General features: G+C 44.0%; 2 protein-coding genes across 3 annotated transcripts in view; one reads left to right on the top strand and one right to left on the bottom strand.

The window, feature by feature from the left end:
• Positions 1-3,455, top strand: part of ankrd33ba (ankyrin repeat domain 33ba) — a 16,507-nt gene extending 13,052 nt beyond the window's left edge. Inside the window, exons 5-6 of one of the 2 annotated variants that reach the window (XM_079754523.1) lie at positions 296-494; positions 1,312-3,455. In XM_079754523.1, coding sequence (XP_079610649.1) covers positions 296-494; positions 1,312-1,896 — 784 coding nt within the window. In that variant the 3' untranslated portion in view covers positions 1,897-3,455. Of the gene's footprint in view, positions 1-292; positions 495-1,311 lie in introns of both variants that reach the window. The other variant, XM_079754522.1, reaches the window with a different exon arrangement.
• Positions 3,456-10,217: 6,762 nt separating this feature from the next.
• dap (death-associated protein) lies at positions 10,218-19,297 on the bottom strand. Its single transcript, XM_079754447.1, has 4 exons — positions 19,120-19,297; positions 18,193-18,295; positions 13,920-13,962; positions 10,218-11,377 (listed from the first exon to the last, which is right to left on the bottom strand). Exons 1-4 carry the CDS (start codon positions 19,172-19,174, stop codon positions 11,258-11,260), a joined length of 321 nt encoding a protein of 106 aa, XP_079610573.1. The 5' UTR covers positions 19,175-19,297; the 3' UTR covers positions 10,218-11,257.
• Positions 19,298-21,220: the final 1,923 nt, after the last annotated feature.

The raw sequence follows: 21,220 nt of genomic DNA, 5'->3' as shown, positions 1-21,220 counted from the left end.
TTTTTTTTTACTTTCTTTCTTTCTTTCATTTAAAAAAATAAATCCTGAGCACATGACGTTTGTGATTTTGTGTATGTGTCATTTGTGTATGACACATGAAATCCAACGCACGCAACATGCTTAAACAATACTGAGAGACCACAAAACAAAAACAGTTGTCTTTATGAATTCAATTAGATTAAACCCAAGCGATATCAATTCAAGTAATTTCAATTCAAGTCAAGTCACTCAAACTCAAGTCAGGTCAATTCAACTCATATATTTGAGTCTGATTCCCTTCCCTTCCCTCCAGTAGCCTCGAGTGGCCCAAGCTGGCTCCCTTGGTCCTCAAGGCCAAAGAGAACCGCGGCTGCCTGAGGCGTCTGTCAGACACCGTGCGCCAAGCCTTCAACATCGCCAACGTCACCGACCCCGAGGACCAGGGCGTCATCGACCACCTGGTCACCGTGACGACCGCCGTGCGGAGTCCTTTCATCGCGCTGGCCTGTCGAACGGTGAGGCAAGAGGGGGCTTTGTCTCCTATTTTGTTATCTTCTGCTTGCGTGTGCTACAAGTCAAACTGGTTAATTTGCCTTTTTCCCTGTTACTGATAAAAACATGTGATTCTGGCATGTGACGTAACATCTTGACTTTTCACCAAATGCCATGTTGTCAAGGTGGGTTATTATAAAGTGTTTCTGGGGTAAACACTTTATAATAATGATATCACTGCAGCATATTGTGATCCTGTCCTTCTGCTAATATGAGTGAACACAAACCCATCTGTCCATGCTACCTGTCGTGCTTTGATCAATGGTTTTGATCAACGGACAGAGAAAGGCGGAGCCAGGATATTTTATAGTGGCTCTCTTCTGGTGACAGTCATCTTTCACAGGCAAAGTACACCTCACACCCGCACGTTTTTTGGTGTCACCCTGTTGTAGCCCTGGCCACTTATTTTCTTCTGGTTAGTCGAAAGATATTCCATGTAAGACACATTCAATGTTTTCCAACAGGAACGGAATTCATTTTAACTGCCAAAAGCTGGCTAAAGCCTTCCCTAATGTTCATGCAGTGGTCCGTAAGCAGTGATCACAGTCACTGCTTACGGCAGAGCTGACATCTTGCATCGCTACAGGGTATCCTCCGTTCATGCAGGCTGTCTGGCCGCATGTCTGTCTTGATCTATACACAGAGAGTGAAAGAATTTCAGATTATCTTATACTTTTGTATACATTTTACAATTAAAAAAAGGGACGTTAAGGCCGCCTAGGCTGTAAACCGCTTTTGGGAACCCTGTCACGGACTCCCTGCTCTTCCCCCTTCCCCCAGGTGTGTCCGGAGAGTCCCCCCTGCGTGGGCAAGCGGCGCCACGCCGTGCCCGAGATCCTGCGGCGGCAGCGCGCCAAAGACCTGCGCCTCAACCCGGAGCGGCTGGACGCCGACCTCCGGCTCTTCCAGAACTCCCGGGTCACGCTGGTGGCCAAGGGCTCGGCCGAGCGCCGGGCCAGCCTCCAGCCCCGGGCTCTCCCCGACCGGCGGCCCAGCCTCAGCCCCTCCCAGCCCACCGCCTCGTCGTCGTCGGCCTCGGGCGCGGTCGGGGGGAACGCGGTGGAGCTCCGGCGCACCAGCCTGCTGCCCATCCACCTGATGTTGCGGAGGAGCAGCGTGCGGCCGGGCCACACCGTCCCCAAGGTGAGGGTGTCCAAGGCCCCGGCGCCCACCTACGAGCCGGAGAAGGTCCGCCGGAGGAGCAGCAGCACCAGGCACAGCCCCGACGGGAGGTGCCTGCTGCAGGTCCCCAAGTGGAGGTACAAGGAGCTGAAGGAGGAGCGGAGGAGGGCCGAGGAGGCGGAGAGGAGGAGGCTGGAGGCGGCGAGCGAGAAACAACTCGTCACCCGCCGCCAGAGGGAATAAATAGAGAGAGGAAGTGATGTGAGGAGGCACGGGGGTATAAAGGGAAAGGAAGGGACGCCAGGGAGACGTAAACAGACCGAGGCCACAGAGAGGGAGCGAGCGGCGCAAAGGAGGAGATTGGAAAACGGTACCGCTATGGATGTTGAGAATTCAGGGGATTTTTTTTTATGCTAGGCCAACCAAAAACAAGGTTAACATCGATATTTATATTTATATATTTATATAGACACACATGGGTCCTGAACGCGCCAACAGTCTTAAATCTGTGTGGCATGACAGACGAATGATGCACCTCTGGGAAGATCAAGCAAATGCAAGCGTTGCGTTGACCAGCTCTATTTTGAATCGCTACCGTGATTCAAACTGAAGTGTTACACAGAGAGCTGTACGAGGCCCTGATGAGATTCAGAATTAAGCTGCAATAAGGAGAGAAGAAGCTCACGGTCAATGGTTATATATATGGGACTCTCTACTTGAACAGTTTCGTACTAACTTATTTTTTTCTTTTATTTATTGCTTTCAGATGGAATTTATTGCTTTCAAATTGTCTTTTATTTTGGTTACCCACAGTATGCTAGTGATCGTTTGACCCAAGTGAATTCAATACTCTCTTTCTGTATCAAACTAGAACAAGCATTTGTTCACATGTTTCCATTGTTTTTCCTTAAAAAGGAGCAATACTTATAATATTTATAAAGACTTTAATGACCTTAAGTCTCAAATAATTTTATAGGTTTTACAGTTGCGGCATGTCATAGTTTATTTGAATTCAAATAATGTTTTCATAGATATTTTTGCTTTGATATCCAATACAAGAGTGTATTTTGCATACTGTACTTTGTATTTTTATATTTAGAGTTTTAAGCGCTTTTTTTGTTAACATTTTAGACATTTAAGGATTTTAAATGAAAGACATTTTTGGAACATGCTAATCGAAATCTGTGAACCGCTAAGTTTTTGTCCTCTCATGACCAGAACCAAACAATGTAAAACACTGTTTTCCTGCGACACTTTAAATTGTTAAATGTGGATTCATTTAATAGTTGATTGTTTAATCCATTATCAATTGTTTACAGTAGAGTCTTTTTAACACTGGCTGATGATAATTAGAACTTTACGAATGATCATTCGTCAACAGGGGAGAACTCAGTTCAAATGAGATAAATAAAGTGCGTGTCCATCAAAGGTAGATGTGTTGTTGGCATAAATCCTAGGGTCGCTTAGGCCTGCTTATATACTTTGTTCTGTTGTTCCAATGGCCCTAGAGAAAGACATTAGAGCACAGTATGATAAAAATGGTATGCTGATATTATAAAATATAAAAGATCCCAGACGCCAATAATAATCTCCATCTCTAATCAATTAGGAGAAACCAAAGATATTTGTTCAAAATTGCATTAAAACCACAGAACCAAAATGTGATTGGCTCGCAGCAGCACTGCAAAGTTGTTGTAAAACCGCAACTAAAATGCAGTAATATCCAGAGTTCTGGCCCAACATTCTAGTGGACATGAATTTTCTCTGGTCTTTGGCAATGACGACCAGCTCTGCTTTACCATTAAAATGACGCGAGAAATACCAGTGCATGAGGAAACACTCATGAGGTAGCGAGAGGGAGAGAGCAGTGATCTAACATTATAGGGACTTCGAGAACACAATTTCACAGCCCCAACACCCCTCAGCAGTTGAAGCTTAAGTGCCATCTTAAGAGTGTGTGTCTAATATACATACTGATGAGTGGCTGTGGGGGGTTATGAGGGCGCTAGACACCAGCAAAATCATTTACTTCAAATAAAAGTCATGACTCCATGGCGGTCCCCCTCTTTGCCCCCTCCCCCCCCTCTTCTCGGGGGGGTTAAAACCTCACTCACAAAGACGAATATTTGAAATGAAATGCATTTCAACCCCCCCCATGCCCCCATGGCGTTGGCCACGGAAATGTTATAACAAGAGATTGAAAGCTAAATCTAGGACACGCGGCGATAGTTCACCCAGCCACGGATTAAACACTAAAACGCAAACGCTTTGGAAATGTCTGGTTGATCAGTATGTATGGCCTTTGACAAATACATATCTAAGCTCTTGGAAAAGCATGGGAGCCATACAGTTATGCAGTTTTGCTTGCATTTATCAACAGAATGTGATACAATAACCCCCCCCCCCCATCCCGCCTTCAGAGAGTGGTCTACATGGAAGCCTCATACAATGATCTGATTTTGGAAACCAAACAATGGCAGGTAAATTGTTATCTTGTGTTCTAGTTCCCCCAAGAACTTCTGGGGGTAAATGGAAGAGAGCCTGGGCCAGAAATCAAATAATGCAACAGGCATCTGTTTCCTTTTGTATTACAAAGACATATTGTACCGAAGAAATAAACATTACGACCAAAGAAAAAAGCTTACTACAATGCTTACAAATTGGTTTCCCAATGTCCAAGCCTTAATGTTTCAACTCCATTTTTGCTAGAAACTAGCAAGAGAAACTACAATCCTAAATTGTTAATCCCAGCCCTGCTATTGGTTAGTCCATCAGGGCCGATCATTCTGTTTTGCATACAGAAAACTTGATCTCTCTTTATGCCCTCAGTGATAATGAACGGTTGCTGCCCGCTTTTGCTGCTTTGCTTATCGATCTTTTGGTGGTTACACTTTTATTAAGCCTTGAAAATGAGGAATGATGAACAGGGAGGGATCATCTTGAAATGTAGGTTTCTTTTTATTTAAATCAATACAGAGAAACAACTTAAAATAAGATTCCAACTCGAGTAGACCAGACAGACAAGTAAGCAGTAATGCATATATAAAGGCTAAGGTTTAAATCGAGAGGCAGAGAGAAGATAAAGAACATTTCAATGTTGGCCCCTGCATGATAATAAATAATACATTTATTAAAACACATCCTTCAGCAAAACCAGCTAGAGTATTTTGTAAAAAATAACCACTTTAATGTAATAATGAGATGTTTAATTACAGAGTTGGCGTGATGGTTGGATACTGGTGTGTGAAATACACTTGAGAAGGAACACAGAGGGGCAATCCCTCCTCCCAGTGATGGTTAGGAGTGCAATGAGTGCGATGATTGACCTACATAGTAACACAAGCAAACTTATTTCCTTAATGAATGTCGTCAATGGTTATGGGGTGCTGGTCGGTGAGCAGTCTGGCACCTCCTCCAAGCTCCAACCTTTCGTCCTTCACTGTAGCTTACGTCGACCAGGTGAAAGAGCTGCAACAGAAACACCTTGACTCACCGTACATCCAACCGGTGAAAGCTGTAAAACCAAAAGAGACTCCCCTCCTCCCTACACCTCACCCTCCGCGTGCGTGTCGAGGAAAGGGGGATGAGTGTCTGGGGGCGGGGGGGATGGCGGACGGCAGGGGAGCTCCCTGCTGGACGGTCCGTGCTGTTCCATCGATGGAAGACAGACATCCGTGCTGGATGGCTAGAGAGGTCCCTGCAGGTCAATCGATGCATGGTGTGTGTGTGTGTGTGTGTGTGTGTGTGTGTGTGTGTGTGTGTGTGTGTGTGTGTGTGTGTGTGTGAATGGGTGAGCTGTTCATGCAAAAGTGCTTTGGGGGGCAACTGGTCTGAAAAGTATTTTTGCTGACTGGCAAAGGAGGGGGGGTTCATGTCTTAGTGTGTGTGTGTGTGTGTGTGTTTGTGCGTGTGTAGTTGATGCGAAATGTGTTGGCTTAGCCTATGTCTTCAAGGCTGGTGTAGGCTCTCTCTCTCTCTCTCTCTCTCTCTCTCTCTCTCTCTCTCTCTCTCTCTCTCTCTCTCTCTCCATCTATCTATCTCTATCCAAAGCCCCTATTCCATTATGGTCATGACCAAACCCCCTTCGGTAGTTCCTCTTTAGTTGTTTTGACCCGTGTGACAGTCGAGGCACAGCTAATAATGAAACTAGAAAAGTAGATTGGATTCAAAATATCAAGAACAAATAGATAATGATGAAAAAAATATTTCTTTATTTAATATACAGCATTGCAATTTGTTACCGCAACATTGCTTTCCTCCTCACCTTCCTTCCTCTCCTCCTCATCATCCTCCTCTTCCTCCTCCTCTCCCTAATTGTGTTATTATTCCTCCTTCTCCTTCTCATCCTTTTCTTCTTGTTTCTCATCATCCCTTTCTTCATTGTTTTCTTTTTCCTCCTTTTCCTGCTGCTGTTTCTACTAACCTCCATCTTGGACTTTCCCTTCCTCCTATTCAAAGTCTTAATCTTCCTCTTCCTTCTTCCTCTTTCTTATTTTCCCCCTGATCTTTGCTGTTGTATTCTTTATATTGCTACTGCCCTTTCTCCTGCTCTTTTCTATCCTTTCACCCTTCTTCTTTCTTATATTCTTCCTTCTCTTCTTACCCTGTGTCCTCCTCCAAGCCTTCTAAAGAGTTCTCCCTCCTGTGAGAATCCATATTCCGATTGCTCTACCTTCCCCTCTCCTGCCCCCTCCTCTCTCTTCTCCTCTCTCTCCTTCCCCTCTGAAGAACTCAATCTGATCCTGAGAGGAGGTGGCCGACAGGCCCTCCAGCTCCTCTATCCAGGGGTGTGTATCTGAAGGAAACAGAAACTGTTGGGGAGGCGCTCTCCTCTCTCTCCTCCTCCAGCCCACTCTCCTTCTTCGAGCTGCCTTCCTTCTCCTTTACATGAGCTATCTCTTCCCTCTTCTTTTTGTCAATTCACCTCCTCTTCCCTAGAATTGATGTAACAGATGTTCTCCTCTCCCTCCTCCTTTCCACTGAATCTCCTCCTCCTTGTCTTTGTCAAACTCTTGGTAGTGGGAGTGCTGGTCGTGATGCTGGGAAGGGGAGCAGCCGACTGGCAGGGAGCCCAGTCCTGTGTTTTCAGAAACACCTTCATACCAGTCTGGCTCATGTGATGTAGGTTGTCTGGGTATCCGTCTTCTGAATAGGCTCGGTAATCAGCCCACACACTGTAAGGGAAGAATGAGGAGGTGCCAGCCACCCCAACCTGCTCCTCTGCCCAGGAGTCTGTAGCATTCACCTCCCCCTGTCCTTCTCTCCTCCTCCACACATTGCTCCACCTCCTCCCTGTCTGGTTCAGACTCTTGGTAGCGGTAGTGCTGGTCCTGATGCTGGGAACTGGCAGGGAACGCAGTCTGATGTTGAAACACGATCAGACCAATCATCGGAGTGGATGTTAGGGCTCAGTTTGAGTTGGTTGGTTTAGCTGGTGGAGCTGCCTTCTGAATAGTGTTGGCCATGCTCTGACACACTGTATGAAGAAAATGCGATTGATGACAACACTTGAAATTCCTGTTGCTATTTGTTTTCATCTCCTCGACTTTCAGATAGACGGACTGACTTAAACACAAACACTTACAAACTGTGGCCATCAGGGGCGTAAGAATGAGTTTAACATTGGGGGGGACACATATCCGAAACCTGACAGATCCGTTAATGGTTTGAACAGAAATATGTCATAAATTAACTACACTGAAAGAATTCACAAATATATTTTATTCTACTAAAAAGATACATTTGTAAATGTAAAGGAAAACACATTTTGAATGGCAGTAATGAACTGATAAATATCAAATCAATTCTTTAATTGCTCAATCATCCAGTTTTTTAGAATAAGAAGCGGTGACAAGACGCTGTGTTGCGCTTTCAAAATAAAATAAAATATTTTTCTCCCCCCGGTATATTTTTTAGGTGGGACAAATGCGCCTGTCTCCAAAATTGGAGGGGACACGTCCCCTCCGTCCCCCCCGTTTCCTACGCCCTTGGTGGCCATAATATTGTGGCAGTAGAGACACGAGGGATGCTGCAGAATGTCTCTGGGGGTCATTCTAAGACCAGGGTCTATTGTCAACAGGCCTTTCAGTAAGTCTATTAATTCCATGAGGACATCCTCTGGATAGAACTGCATTTAAAAACAATGTCATTACAGTTAAACTCAAAGCCACATCTTGTATTACTGTAATATTTAATTCATGTGTCAACTACTATATAAAGTATCTACCAAAGATAGTAGGAGGTCCATGCATTCATCCACGGGAGCCACGGTGGTCCGTCCCAGTCCTCGTTTGGCTTGTTACAAAACTCTTCTGGACTCTCAAACAACATATGTGATAAATACAAAATATACGCCCTATATACTACCAGATTATTTTCACCACATGTGAATTAAGTAACAATTTAAATATAATGGCGCCAGTTCCCTACCAGTTTACTGGCTCCCCTGAGTGGGGAGCCAGTAAATGTCACGGCAACTTTGTCATTTTACTCCATTGCCAGCTGCTTTATCAGACCCGAGGAACAGTAAACACATTTTATCTCTAAATGTCCCCGTCAAATACTAAATAAACAGCCGGTCACACTGTCACCTTAACCATCACCTTAACCAACCACGGCATACAGTTTTGAGGCTTGGTTGTTTTATCTGCTGATGTCTGGCAGACTTATAGAAGTTAGATGTCTGACAAGATTAGTGTGTACAGTGGTACGCCTGGTCAACAACAAGAGACACGACAAAACCATGAGGACCCTATTTGGAAATATAACTGGAAAGTAGTTTGCGTGCACTATGCCTATGGGTGCATTCACTTAAAACATCTAACTTAGAAAGATTTGATCAAATTGTGTTGCAACACCACACTCATAACTAAAGTCTCCTAGTCATTCAACTGGGTCATCATTCAGCTATTCCCCAAGTTTTGGGGTTGTGGTTCTTTGGTAGAGTGCGTGGTCATCGAGAGAGGGGTGGCTCCAGAGAGATCCTATGTAAAAAAAATAATCGGCACTTATGTTGTTATGAAAGCTATCCATACATTCCTTTAGGTGTCACCGTTTAGAGCTGTATGCCATGCGATCCGACACAAGCACAGCTTAAGGGACAACATGGAAGAATAAGAGATTTATTTTCAATACCGACACCTTTGACCGGTAATTGAACTGCAGCCTGCTTGGGCTGGCACAATGAAATCACTGCCAGCCAAAGTACGGTGTGGCCATAAATGTACATATTTAGTACTAGTACTTTACTAACTTTCTCAGATGTGCTTATGAGACAGCCAGAAGTTATACTAGACACAACAAATCACATGACATCAAAATAAGTAGTTCCAATGGAGACAGCCCTCCCCGGGCTCAAACCCGGGTCGCTGGAATGGAAAGCCAACAGCTCTCGCTGCTGTGCACCAAAGACATCTGTTAGGAGGTATTCGGAAATTATGTGACATTACTATTCACACAACATGGAAATAAGGGGTCAGGAGTAGGAGCCAACAAGTCAACCACTATCCACTGAACACCTGCTTTGATCTGTTCAGAGGTTAACTTGACATTACAATTCATGTGACATAGTTTACAAGCCAAACTCATCAATATCGTTTCCAAGGAGATCACCAGGACTTGAACCCAGCGCCATCCGCTGTGACGTTTGAAACCGTCATCTTGTTTGTATATATTTTTCCCAGATCAAAGCATTAGGTTAGAGATGTTTAAATGTAGGTGTAACGTAAATGATGGTTAAGGTAGGTATTATTATTAGGTTCAGGTTTATAAGCCCCACGCATAGCTGATGTATGGAGCTGCATTAGAATCGGACCAATGAGAATGTTTACATCGGATACGTCAGGGGGTACCTTTTGGCGGGGGGGGGGGCCAGCGTGTCTGTTTTGATGAAGGGCTTCTCTGGGTATAGCCCGACACAATTATGGCCAAGGCAACCTGGCTGAGCCCGGGGTAACTTTAACTGACACAACACCTGGAAGCCAGGCCTCCACCGAGCTAAATATATGCAGCAACACCTGGTCCAGTCTGTGTGATGTGAGTGTGTGTGTGTGTGTGTGTGCGTGCGTGCATGCGAGTGGGAAAGGGAGATGGAGGAGAGGAGGGCGAAGGTGGGCTGACAGATCGGGGGGACACCAGTCTGCTTGGTTCTCCAAAGGCCACCTGAGGCCCGTGTTTTTCAGCCTTTTAGTACACAACGAAAATTCATAATGGCACATTATTGGACTCACAGAGCGGAGTACTTTAAACAGTTTTAATAGTCTGATATAGGGTGTCACCTAGAAAATATAGAAGTTATGTGGAACATTTCGCCAATGTGGGTTCTACTTTTAAGTTGCATATGGTCGGCGACGGCGTCTTATAACATGATCCCCAAAAACAACCCATGAATTATTTTCCATCAAGTCAAACAATGGAGAATTTGTATCATATGAGGAGCTTGCCAGCAAATCTCCAAAAAACACTGTGTGAATCTTGATATTAATAGCATGTGATTATGGCACTGAAGTCCCAAGGTGTCTTTTCACAACACATTGTTCAATGATGACACAATTTCGTTATTTCAGGATATATCTTTAATAACTAAGAGAACCATTCCTAACACTTAAGTCAATTCAATGACTTTTGAATTATGTTTTTACAATTGAACAAATCACTCAAGTGAATAACCGAGCAAACACAATAAAACTTCCTATACATTTTTTTCTTTTCTTTTATTTTAACCCCAAAAAAAAAAATGTCCTAGGGCTAGGCGAAATAACATCTTACCATTTTTTTGGAAACCTGATAATTAGTGTTACAATTAACGACACTTCAGTGTAAGGGGGTTGGGTGATTAAGTAAAATGTGTGTATGTGTGCGTGTCTAATAGACTTGGTGAATGAAATGTAGAGGAAAAGGTCAAATGGAATGCTTGTCAGAGGCAACCAAGGCTTGCTGTTGGTTCATGCTGCCATTTTGGTCCCCCATAGTATCCTGTATGGTCAATATATCAATATCACGATATGATTAATGTTGGATTATATTTAAATTTATTGGTTGATTTTTCTCATTAAGAAAACGTCTGAAAATACTTTGGCGGGTACAAATAATTCCCTAATCCCAAGGATGGGTTGGTAGGTTTGCTTTGATTGACTGGTTTGGAGTTTATCTAGTGTGGCCTGCACATTTCTAGGCTTTGGACCCCCACCCCTCTTTTACAGACACAGATCTCAGATCAACTTCCAGTCTCAAATCACCCCCCCTATGGAAGCCGTAGCTGTCAATATGGCCCGTCACTTTGGTGTAAGAACCGCACAGCACTTCAAAAAAAAACTTCATTGAGAAATAGTGCAAGTGAGTGCACTGAGCATGCACAAATATGGGGATCAACACTTTAAATCAGTATCACATTGCAAAAAAAATATCCCAATTTATTATTTTGGGTAATTATTTTTAAGATTGACATTTGTCAATTTCTTCTTCTGAGGGAACCAAAAAGAAGCAGAGATCTGTGCCTGGTTGGGGCGGCGGGGGCTCTCCACGCCCTCGGTCAGTTTCCGGGGTGAAAAGGCTGGCTGGTGGAGTTAGCTTAGCCGCTAATGTCTTGGGCTGCCGCGGCGCTAGCTCACTTGCGGGGCTGGTGGATTTGCTGGTTTTGCTGGTGGCTGGGGGGCATCTTGGGGAGTGCGGGCTGGGGCTTCTGGTGGGCAACCTGGGCAGCTGCCGGGGTGAAGTCCCTGTCACCCTAGGCGGAGAAACACAATCACAGTTTTACGGTTGGAAGAAGCCGTTTGCGTGGATCAAGCCTCCTTGGCTCAAGGCAAGGAAAACCAACAAAAAGCGGGCGGGGTAAATCCAACAGCACAGAAAGCTAAAAGGTCATTTTTTTGAGTGCTGATTCCCTACAGAGCATTCGCTGCAAGCTGAATTTCCAGCCACCGAAGAGCTGTTAGCGAAGGGGACCTTTCATGCTTTTCATGCTGGAACTGCAAATTAGCATGTATGACGTTGAATAGAGAAGACACAAGTAGATTTACTTTAATTGATTTCATTCCAAGAGTTAAATATGACCAGCGGCTAGAGAGGCCAGCTCTCAAAATCGAAAATGAGGGACCCCTGGAATGTGAATGAACATCTAAAGAGTGTTTAAAGAGTACATATTGTAGTCGGCTAAATCAGGTCCAACACTGGCTTAAAACATTCATTGGAAATGCTTCTCCCAGCATGCCGGCGCATGCCATGTAATCTCTTTTGTTTTTATCCTATTTAATTGTGCACATGCCCTTGCCGGTCCCAGTCTTAAGTCTGTTATCTAATCGCAAAACAACAGCAATGACCTGAAAATTGCGCTAATGGGAGTGCACCATGGAGCCTGGAAACCGGACCCCTGCCCCTAATCTACCATACACACAACTAAAATCAATAAAAAATACATTAGAAAATCAGACAAACTAATCATCAAAACTGAGTAAAAGCCTTCTTTTCATTCAGATTTCCTTTTCCTTAATTAGTTTTCTTTTGTGTTATTTTTCTTCATAAATGTGAATAACACGCACAACATTGTGCTAAATACATTGTACAGCTAATAGGCTGGTATGGAGCTGTAGCTGACTTTTATTCGGCCTCTGTGCTCCTTCCTCTAAAACTCAAAGCTTCTTGCCCGACTACTTGTATAGTCGTAAAAGGCCTAGGGAGTGAAGATTTGGCCACGCTATGCTGCATGCTGCAGAAGAGGAACATTGTTTGGGTATCTGGCGACATGTCAAAATATTTAAATTTAAACAGTAGCATACAAATCTTTTTTTTTTTTGTAACAATATTAAAGCGATATTAATATAAACAGTGTACTGTAATTTAAAAGTAACCCATTGCCCAAACCTGCCCCCCCCCACATACACACACAATGAGGGCCTGCTCTTAAAGGAAATAGGAGGACCTATTCTGAAGTCTTTGTGTATTGACGGCCCTGAGCGCCGATCCTAGTGATAGAGGGAGTTAAGTGGGACGGGCGCCCACACCGTCAGAGGTGACTCGAAAAGGGTACACACACACACACACACACACACACACACACACACACACACACACAATAAACGGGTAAAGCAAACACTACATTTCACATGCCCTGACCTACTTTCATTTATTTTTCTACAAGTTGAAGGTCAAAGTCTGGGCGTTATCAAGCGGAGTCAACATACACCAAAGTACAGCCAAACATACTATTTTTCTCAAGGTTCCTCGTTGTAGCCCTATTAAAGCGAACCGGGCTTGGCCGGTTATTTCATAATCGTGCATAGGAACAAGGCTATTTAATTCATTCAACCGTAGCAGTCGTTCCGATCTGTTTTATTTGATTTTCATAGCCCCATTTGTTTATCAATGTATATTTATTTGAAATATTTTGACATTTTAAATCTTTGTTCTGCTAAATTGGTAATGAGGAATTCATTTTTTTCTACTTAGGCTCCCTTGTTTTTGCAAACCAACATATATTTATTTGATTTAATCCGTGTCTCTAATTAAAAGCACATTTTCATGTCTCTTTACAGGCAGTGTCAATTTGTATCATTTTGTTAAATGTATTAACACACTAACAATGCTAAAATACGCCTTAGGCCTATAGTTTCATTTCATAATTAATATCCAAGAATTAAGACATTCTGATGTTGGTCGGTTTGAATACAAGGGCGGCAATCGACCAGCAGCAAAAATCCCACCACGTAACAACCCTATAACCATGTTCATTCGTCCATAAAAACTGATTTTCACTCAACCCCACAGAACGACAGTTGCAGTGGCTTTGGGTCTTTCATGACAGTTTGGGCCGTCCCCTTCAACCGTCTCTTGGCGGCATTGGTTATTATTATTTGGGATCTGTCGCGAGGCACTCTGGAAACCATTTAGGAGGTTGTGATCAAGGGGCTGCCCAGAGCACATTTGCTCCGTAAAACCAAACTGAAATACCCCTTTTATGTCCCTCTGCCACTTCTCTCTGGCTTTTAAACACTGCCCTTGCGATTCTGTCCGTCTCACCTCCCCCCCATGGCCATTTCTCTCCATCTTCCCGCCTGTCGGTTTTTGTGTGGGCGGTGTCGCCATTTCTCTCCTTGTGTCCCCTCCTGTGTGCCCATTTTCAGACCTTTCCCTATGGAGGCCGGTGTCCCAGATTCTAACGTCTGCCGTGGCTCCTCGCTGCACAAATGAGTGTGTGTGTGTGTGTGTGAGATACTGTGTGTGTTTGTGTATGAGATACCCGTGTGTGTGTTCTGCATTGAGTGGGTCGTTACCTTTGTGACCACTCCAGAGACGATCACGGTGGGCTTTGGAGGACTGCACAGAGAGAGAGAGAGAGAGAGACGGGACATCCCGAAGGAAACCAGAGAAGAAGAGAGGGAAGACAAAAAAAAGAAAACATTATGAATAATTTATAACGCAATACAATATTGTTTTTTCGTGACCCCATAACCACAACACAGGTGGCGTGCCGATGTGTTTCAGTGTTTGCGAGTGCCGAGACAGCACATGGGTCTTCTCTTATCTTTGAACCACATGTCCGGGCTAAGAGTCAAAAAAGAAACAAACAGTAAACAGCGAAACAAGGGTTGCAAGTCAAATACCCAGCCCACACCTCTCACAAAACATGAGGGGCCAACACCGTCAACTGTCAGAACGCATACAGCCAGCGGCCTTACACACGCAACACCTTCACGCAAACATGCCCGCGCACAAGCACGCACCCATGTAAATACACACAGAGGCTGACAGGACCTGCCAGCAGCATTAATAGCTTCCATTTATCGTCACTAAACACTGGAGCTCACATCCCTACGAATGGGGGAGCGAGGATGGCAGATAGGGAGGGAGGGAGAGAGAGAGAGATAGGGGAAGGGAGGCGGAGAGGGCCAGAGAGATGGGGAGGCGGGGGGGAAGGAAAATAGGACAAGTTGGAAGATGTGTGATGGACAGGGGGAATAAAAGATGAAAAGGGTCAGAAAAGACCAAGTCAGAGGTATAAGGTGATAAGGCGGGGGAGAGGAGGAATGAACAAAGGCGCACCTTCTTAATAACAGACTATTAGCGATGGGGGAGGACCAGGGAAGGAGGGAGGGAGAAAAGTAGGAAGGAATGAACTCACGCTAATAGGGAGAGGGAGGGAGGGAGGCAAGAGAAACCAGAGGTTCTGCACGACCTTGACATGACGAATGAGCACCGAGCAATTTTGTGACACTGAAACCCGGAGGCAAGAGAAGTTAAAAAATAAATAAATGCACGGATGCGGCGGCCACCTTGAAAACTCTGCTCAAAGGCAACCAGCCAGAATGTTCAGAGAGTTAGCAGAAACGTTTAAAACAATCATTTAGTGGATTACTGTTCATAATTTAATCAAAACATAAGCATGGCACGCACTAGATAAGTACCATCTGGGTGTACCGTCTTTTAAAAAAAAAAGAATTTAGGAGCCTCCCCCCCCAGCCCCAAAACATTTAAAGACATCACACAGATGGTAACAAAAGGAAAAAAAGAGTTTGAAATCCCAGGAGGGAAAAAAAGGCCCCAGCCTCCACACTTTACCGCCTCTGCCTCTTCCCATGACATGTGAGAAAGTGTCGAGTCATTCTGCATCATACCACCAACGCTGCAGTGCCACGTATAATCCTCCTCATTTTAGTTTGGAAATGAGAACGGGGAAGGCCGGGCTGAACACTCGAGCCTAGGCTGACGTTGCACCATGTTAAACTAGCCCATGTATCTGTGCAACGAGACGACTTGTCACACTAGCCTCTGTAGCTGTTCAACTAGGCTACACGTTTGTTTGACTAGGCTACCCGTGTTGCACTCAAGACTGCCTGTATGTTGGACACACGTACGTTACACTAGCCTATGTGTGTTCAACTACATGTTTGTTGTAGTAGACGATTGTTTCCCAATCTTTGAACAGTCATGCATCGCCTGTGACAAATTACATCCTACTAGGTACCCGCAGCACCAAAGACATCTCACAAAATAGTTTTTGCTCTTAATCCTTTACAGCAAAATAATTCATTTGAATTATTTTTATAGTGTTACATCCACACAAAGTTCACAACAGTGGTGAATGTCCCAGCCAATATTCACCCAACCTAACGTTACTGACTAAGGGGGAAAACTTTCAGCCGACTTTTTGACAAAACGTCCCTGTTGCCATAGCAACATTCATCAACGAACAAGAGCAAGCTGTGTCGGCCTATACTTTTTGACTAGACTACACGTCACTTGACATTATCTTTCAGCCAGCGTTGCTCTGGCCTTACCCGGGGATCAAGTTTACTTGCGTTTACTCCATCATGTGTTCACCATGAATGTGTTGCACTTGAAAGAGGTACAAAAAAAAACTCAAAAACACACGATGGGAAATATTAAGTCACAAAGTCACATGAGGGATTAACAAACATGCAAGTTAGGCCTATGCCGTTTCAGTCTAGCCGACAGACTGACAGAAAACACAGCCAGACAGCTACAAAGTCTGAACTTGAGAAGTAATAAATGAATCCCTTAGTGGGATCTGTAAAAAAAAAAGAAAAAAAAAGGGTGAAATATATTGAGAGGATGCAGTCTCCTCTACGGACAGACTATGAATCAGGTGGGTGGGTGTACATGACCTCACACAAAAAAGAGCTGGGCGATAACAAATGGGCACGTAAAAGGGAGTCAGAACGAGTGACAACGTGAATGCATTACAAGAAAAAATAGCACGTGATAATCTTATGCGGTTGAGTCTATAGCACACTGGCCTAAACGATAACCATTAATCAGGCAAACAATAATCCAACCAGGAGTCCGACACATGATCACAGAACAATGTGAACGCTGAATACATATTCAGAAAGGAGAAAGGCAGACAGATAGAGAGAGAGAGGAAGCTGGAGAGAGAGGGAGGGAGGCAGAGCCAGAGAGAGGGAAAAAGTTGGACATTTTGTTTTAATGCTTCTCCAGTGGCGGTGAGCCAGGAGCGATCCGCAGAGACAGCTACCTCCTGCAGGGGGCAGTAGAGAGCTTTGCAGCTCAATTTCAGGAGGGAAGACGCTTTGGGAGGAAATGAGAGGAGGCGGTGCATGGAAGCATGTATATAAATCCTGTAGTGGATACTTAAATGTTAAGGACCACACAATACCACCAGGGCTTCATTTTTTTCCAGCAAGTCTATTTTCCCTTCCCTATGCCACTCCTCGTGGACTAACCAACACCCCTGCCCCCCCCCCCCCCCCCCCCCCCCCCCCCCCCCCCCCCCCCCCCCACACACACACACACACACACACCCTTCCATGCACCCAGCCCCCCACCCCCACCACCCATTTCTCCGCCTCAGCGGAGCAGAAAGTTTGATGCCGTGGGCGAGGTGGCAGTTGCCATAGAAACAGTAGCATGTTGCCTCTCTTTTTTTTTCCCCTCCTCCTCACAAGTTTTCTTCTCTGCTGATTGATTTTGGAGCGATCCTGCGTTATTAATATTAATAGTATCATTATTGAAGTCACACACACACACACACACACACACACACACACACACACACAAACACACACACAAACGTGACTGCAAATACCTGAGCTAGTCAAGAGGAAACATGTCACACTGGTGTGATGGCCACACCCATGGCAAGGTTTCAGTACTGGGCCTTTTCTGCTCTCCTCCAATTTAGAGTTGAGTGTGTTCAGAGCCTTGAGTACACTATATACCCCTATGCACAATTTATACCTGGTTTAGTTAATGGCAAAAAATAAGTGAACATATAGACTTTTTTTTTTGCAGTAAGTAGAGCAGACACTAATATAAAATAGTTATGTCTGATTTATAAAACACATGCACATGTGTCTATGCCAGTCTGTTGGTATCTGCTGTATGTTTGTATACAATTCTTCCATATTCTCTCTCTCTCTCTCTCTCTCTCTCTCTCTCTCTCTCTCTCTCTCTCTCTCTCTCTCTCTCTCTCTCTCTCTCTCAATGCAGCATCTGCAACAACTCACACCTCACTAAAAAACTCTCATGGGGAGGGTGACGACATTAGGGTTGCAGACGAAAACACCACAAACGTACACCCAACCTTCCTAGATATACCATCGTTAAAGATCAACTCTTAATTGTCCCATTTCGACCGCTATCATACAATTCAGTGACCTTGACACTGTCCATTAATAAGAAATAAAAATGAGGCAAATAAAACAGAACAACACAGCCAAGGAACATTACCGACCAGATGTGCTTGCAGCAGTCGAACGCACCAAGGAACGCCTCAAATGTGGCCGTCCATGCAGACAACAACACAGTCAGATGAGCCTCTTCAGGTTATTGGGATAATTACGCAGTAATTATGTCGTTCACCACATTAGCGGTACACATGTTCACGCTGCAAGACTGGGAGCCGTTGCCAACACTGCAGTGGGAGCAGACCAATGGTGAAGGCTCCACGCAAACACTTGCTTGGTTTGAATTGAGAGTGTGGTGTGTGCTTGTGTGTGATCTTTTTTAATTGATCCAAAAGTAAACCCACAGGGCAATACCTCTACGAAGGACTGTGGGCTTTACCTGGTGGTCTCATACTCTTCCTCGTCCTTTTCGTCTTTGGCCACGGGCTCCGGGACTACAGCTGACTGGTGCTTCTGGACTATCCTCATGCCTCCTGCCTTCACTGGAAGACACAAACACACACACAAAAAAAACACACAAGTAAGCCAGCCTTTATCATATGCACATTCACTTCTTAGTCACTGATTGACACGTTTATATACACACAGACTGTAATGAATGATTTCCCAATTACCCAATGATTACAATCCAAAAATAGATGTGATAACATATCTTAGTTAACCTAGTTTAAAAAATAATTTCTATCAGACATGGCAAATAATTATTACGTTGGAGCATTCAAATATTGTGATATAATTAAAATGATGAACGACTTATTATAGCAACATCAACAGCGAAAAGATTTTTTTCTGAATGTCTCTGGAAATAATGGTTATTCATTTGCGTGAGTGGATAGCTGCTTGCACCTATGCAGACATAATAACGTGAGGGTGCAGAGGGTCAGTTGTTATCTCGCTGTGGCGCTCCATTTCATACGTCCACGTACACCTTAACAGGTTTTTATAAGGCTTATTTGGACGTCCGAAAGGCCTTATAAGAAAGTCCCACTCCATTTAATGGATAGGTTAGGCACGCAATTCAAAAGACTTCACTTATGCCTTCATGCAATAAACCTGTTTTTAACAACGACTGGCAAATAAATTCACTGCAGCCTTGCGACATCACTTACAGTCAGGAAGTGTAAAAATAGGCTACGATACGGTATTCTTTCGTTGGCAATAGAGGGTTTTCATCTACAGATGGAACAGACGCGAATGCACAAAACATCACATGGCGTTACAATATGGGCCAGACAGCACAAAAACAAAGGCCTTGACGTATAGGGGCTGCAGAAAGAAAACAAATTGTTCACATCCCCGTCATTACCTGCAGGAAGATGTCCAGCTTTGGTCTCGATCTTCTCTTTGGGTGGGGACGACATACCTCGTTTGTAGCCGGCAGCACGAGAAGGAATTTAACTGTTGAGGAAATAAATCGCTGGTTTATTCTGGTCAGAATGTAGGACTACACTTCAACCAGGACCGTCAACGTGGCTTTTTCCTGATTATTGTTTGGAAACCGTACGTGATGACGTCAGAGACCCGTAGGATGCGGAGTGACGTCATTTAGAGGCAAAAGAGGGCGGGGTTCGAATCCAGTCATCGTGCTGGCAACGAATATTTCTATTTAATAAAACGATTAATAAAGCGGATTAGTAATAAGGAAATCTAGGGCTTCATAGGAAGAAAAAGCATGATATATTCATGGGTAAAGTGTAATTATTTAATTAAATACATCTGTGAAATAATTCAAAGCAGAATTATTTCCAAACAGAAGTTGTGATAACATTCAGCCAGTGTCTGGCAATATTTAAACAGAAAGACTACATACATTGACTTACATGGAATATTCTCATCTAAATGGTTCTCTTGCATCTGATAGCCTACTAATTAGTCAGACGGCAGACGTTGTTATTGAACAGCTTTACATATCAGAAGTACAGAGGCCTGATTAGGTGACCGAGCACAATGTTCCTACAATTTGGCAGTGATATTCACATGTTCGAATAATAGCGATAATAATCACGATGACTGCGAGTTCTAATGCAATGGGATCTGCCAGCCAACATTATTAGTTATACACTAAATATTATGGTATTGTATATATCTTCTATAAAATAATAGACAGTATATTGCAATACACTTAATGTCTCTCTCTCTCTCTCTCTCCCTGTATATCTTTTGCCTTTGCTCTCTCTCTCTCTCTCTCTCTCTCTCTCTCTCTCTCTCTCTCTCTCTCTCTCTCTCTCTCTCTCTCCCTCCCTCTCTCTCTGTCTATCTTTCGCTTTCTCTCTCTTTATCTCTTTCTCTCTCTCTCTAACACACACACACACACACACAAACACACACACACACACACACAAACACACACACACACACACACACACACACACACACACACACACACACACACACACACACACACACACAGACACAGTGATGAGGCACAGGTTTATTTGGCAGTTGCAGGCTGTACCCAACATCACATATTTCCGTGCGCTGCTGTGAGAATGTTCTGTTCCTTCCCTGCGGGGGGAGATGACTGCCAATCAAAAGGCCAGGGGTTCGCTGATAGGTCACGGTGCAGCCTGTGTAAGAAATTATGAATTGACGCTAATTGAAATGCAGTATGGTTTTTCAATCTCATGCAAAGGCTTTGATTCATCACTGTTCAATCAAGGTCTGGAAATGAAGAGTATGAAGATTACCTCAGATATGATTCATATGTTTTCGGATGACCGCTCAGTAGTTTAGTGTTAGGAGAAAAAGATCTGGGCAAAACAAAAAACAGTTATGTATTGTAAATTCAAATTTATGAATAAAAGGCAATGGTTGATGCAACAGAGGGTTGTTTATTTTTTTCCCAGAAAAATATTACATTGTTTAGACCTATATAGAGAAAGTATCAGGATGTTAATGACCACAAATGAGAAACAAAAACAAATCAAATCAAGTTAAAATATTCACAGTCATGCATTTACTGTGCTGATTTCTGTATCCTATAAGTGCCTCTCCCTTGGATGCAATGAGGAGAAACATTCCTTGATCACGATTCATTGGATTTTATCCTTGGGGCTAGAATCACCTGAGACAGCAAGCCATAAGCCTTGTCAAATCCTTTTTCTCGATATGTGACAGCCTAAATCGTCCCTCTTAGCTCCTGATAGTATCCTCCCCTGCTCGGTACAGGTTTAACACACACATGGGACTGTAGTTCAAATTCAGTTTCATGGCCTCGATGATATCTCTATTGCAAATAAATAGGCATCGCTTCATCTGTTCTTGCTGATGGATATCTCCCTTGAATATCTTGCCCATATTATTTTTTTCACCCAAAGCTAAACCTCACCCTAGTCTGCCCGGCGTCATCCCTCACTCTTCACGCCTGGCTGTGTTAAAGGCAGCTGCCTCTTAACACCAAGTAGCTG

Source organism: Pollachius pollachius, assembly GCF_949987615.1.
Source record: "Pollachius pollachius genome assembly, chromosome: 17".
NCBI lineage: Eukaryota > Metazoa > Chordata > Actinopteri > Gadiformes > Gadidae > Pollachius > Pollachius pollachius.
The sequence above is the reverse complement of the archived record's forward strand: the minus strand, read 5'-3'. Positions and strand labels throughout refer to the sequence as shown.

Bases quoted from the DNA above. Each gene is read 5' to 3' on its own strand.
- dap (XM_079754447.1), bottom strand. From the start codon at position 19,174: ATGTCGTCCCCACCCAAAGAGAAGATCGAGACCAAAGCTGGACATCTT. The intron at 13,963-18,192 runs GTAAAGCCCACA...CTCTCTGTGCAG, and splicing joins GAAGAGTATGAGACCACCAG to TCCTCCAAAGCCCACCGTGA. The intron at 11,378-13,919 runs GTAACGACCCAC...TTCTCCGCCTAG, and splicing joins TCTCTGGAGTGGTCACAAAG to GGTGACAGGGACTTCACCCC.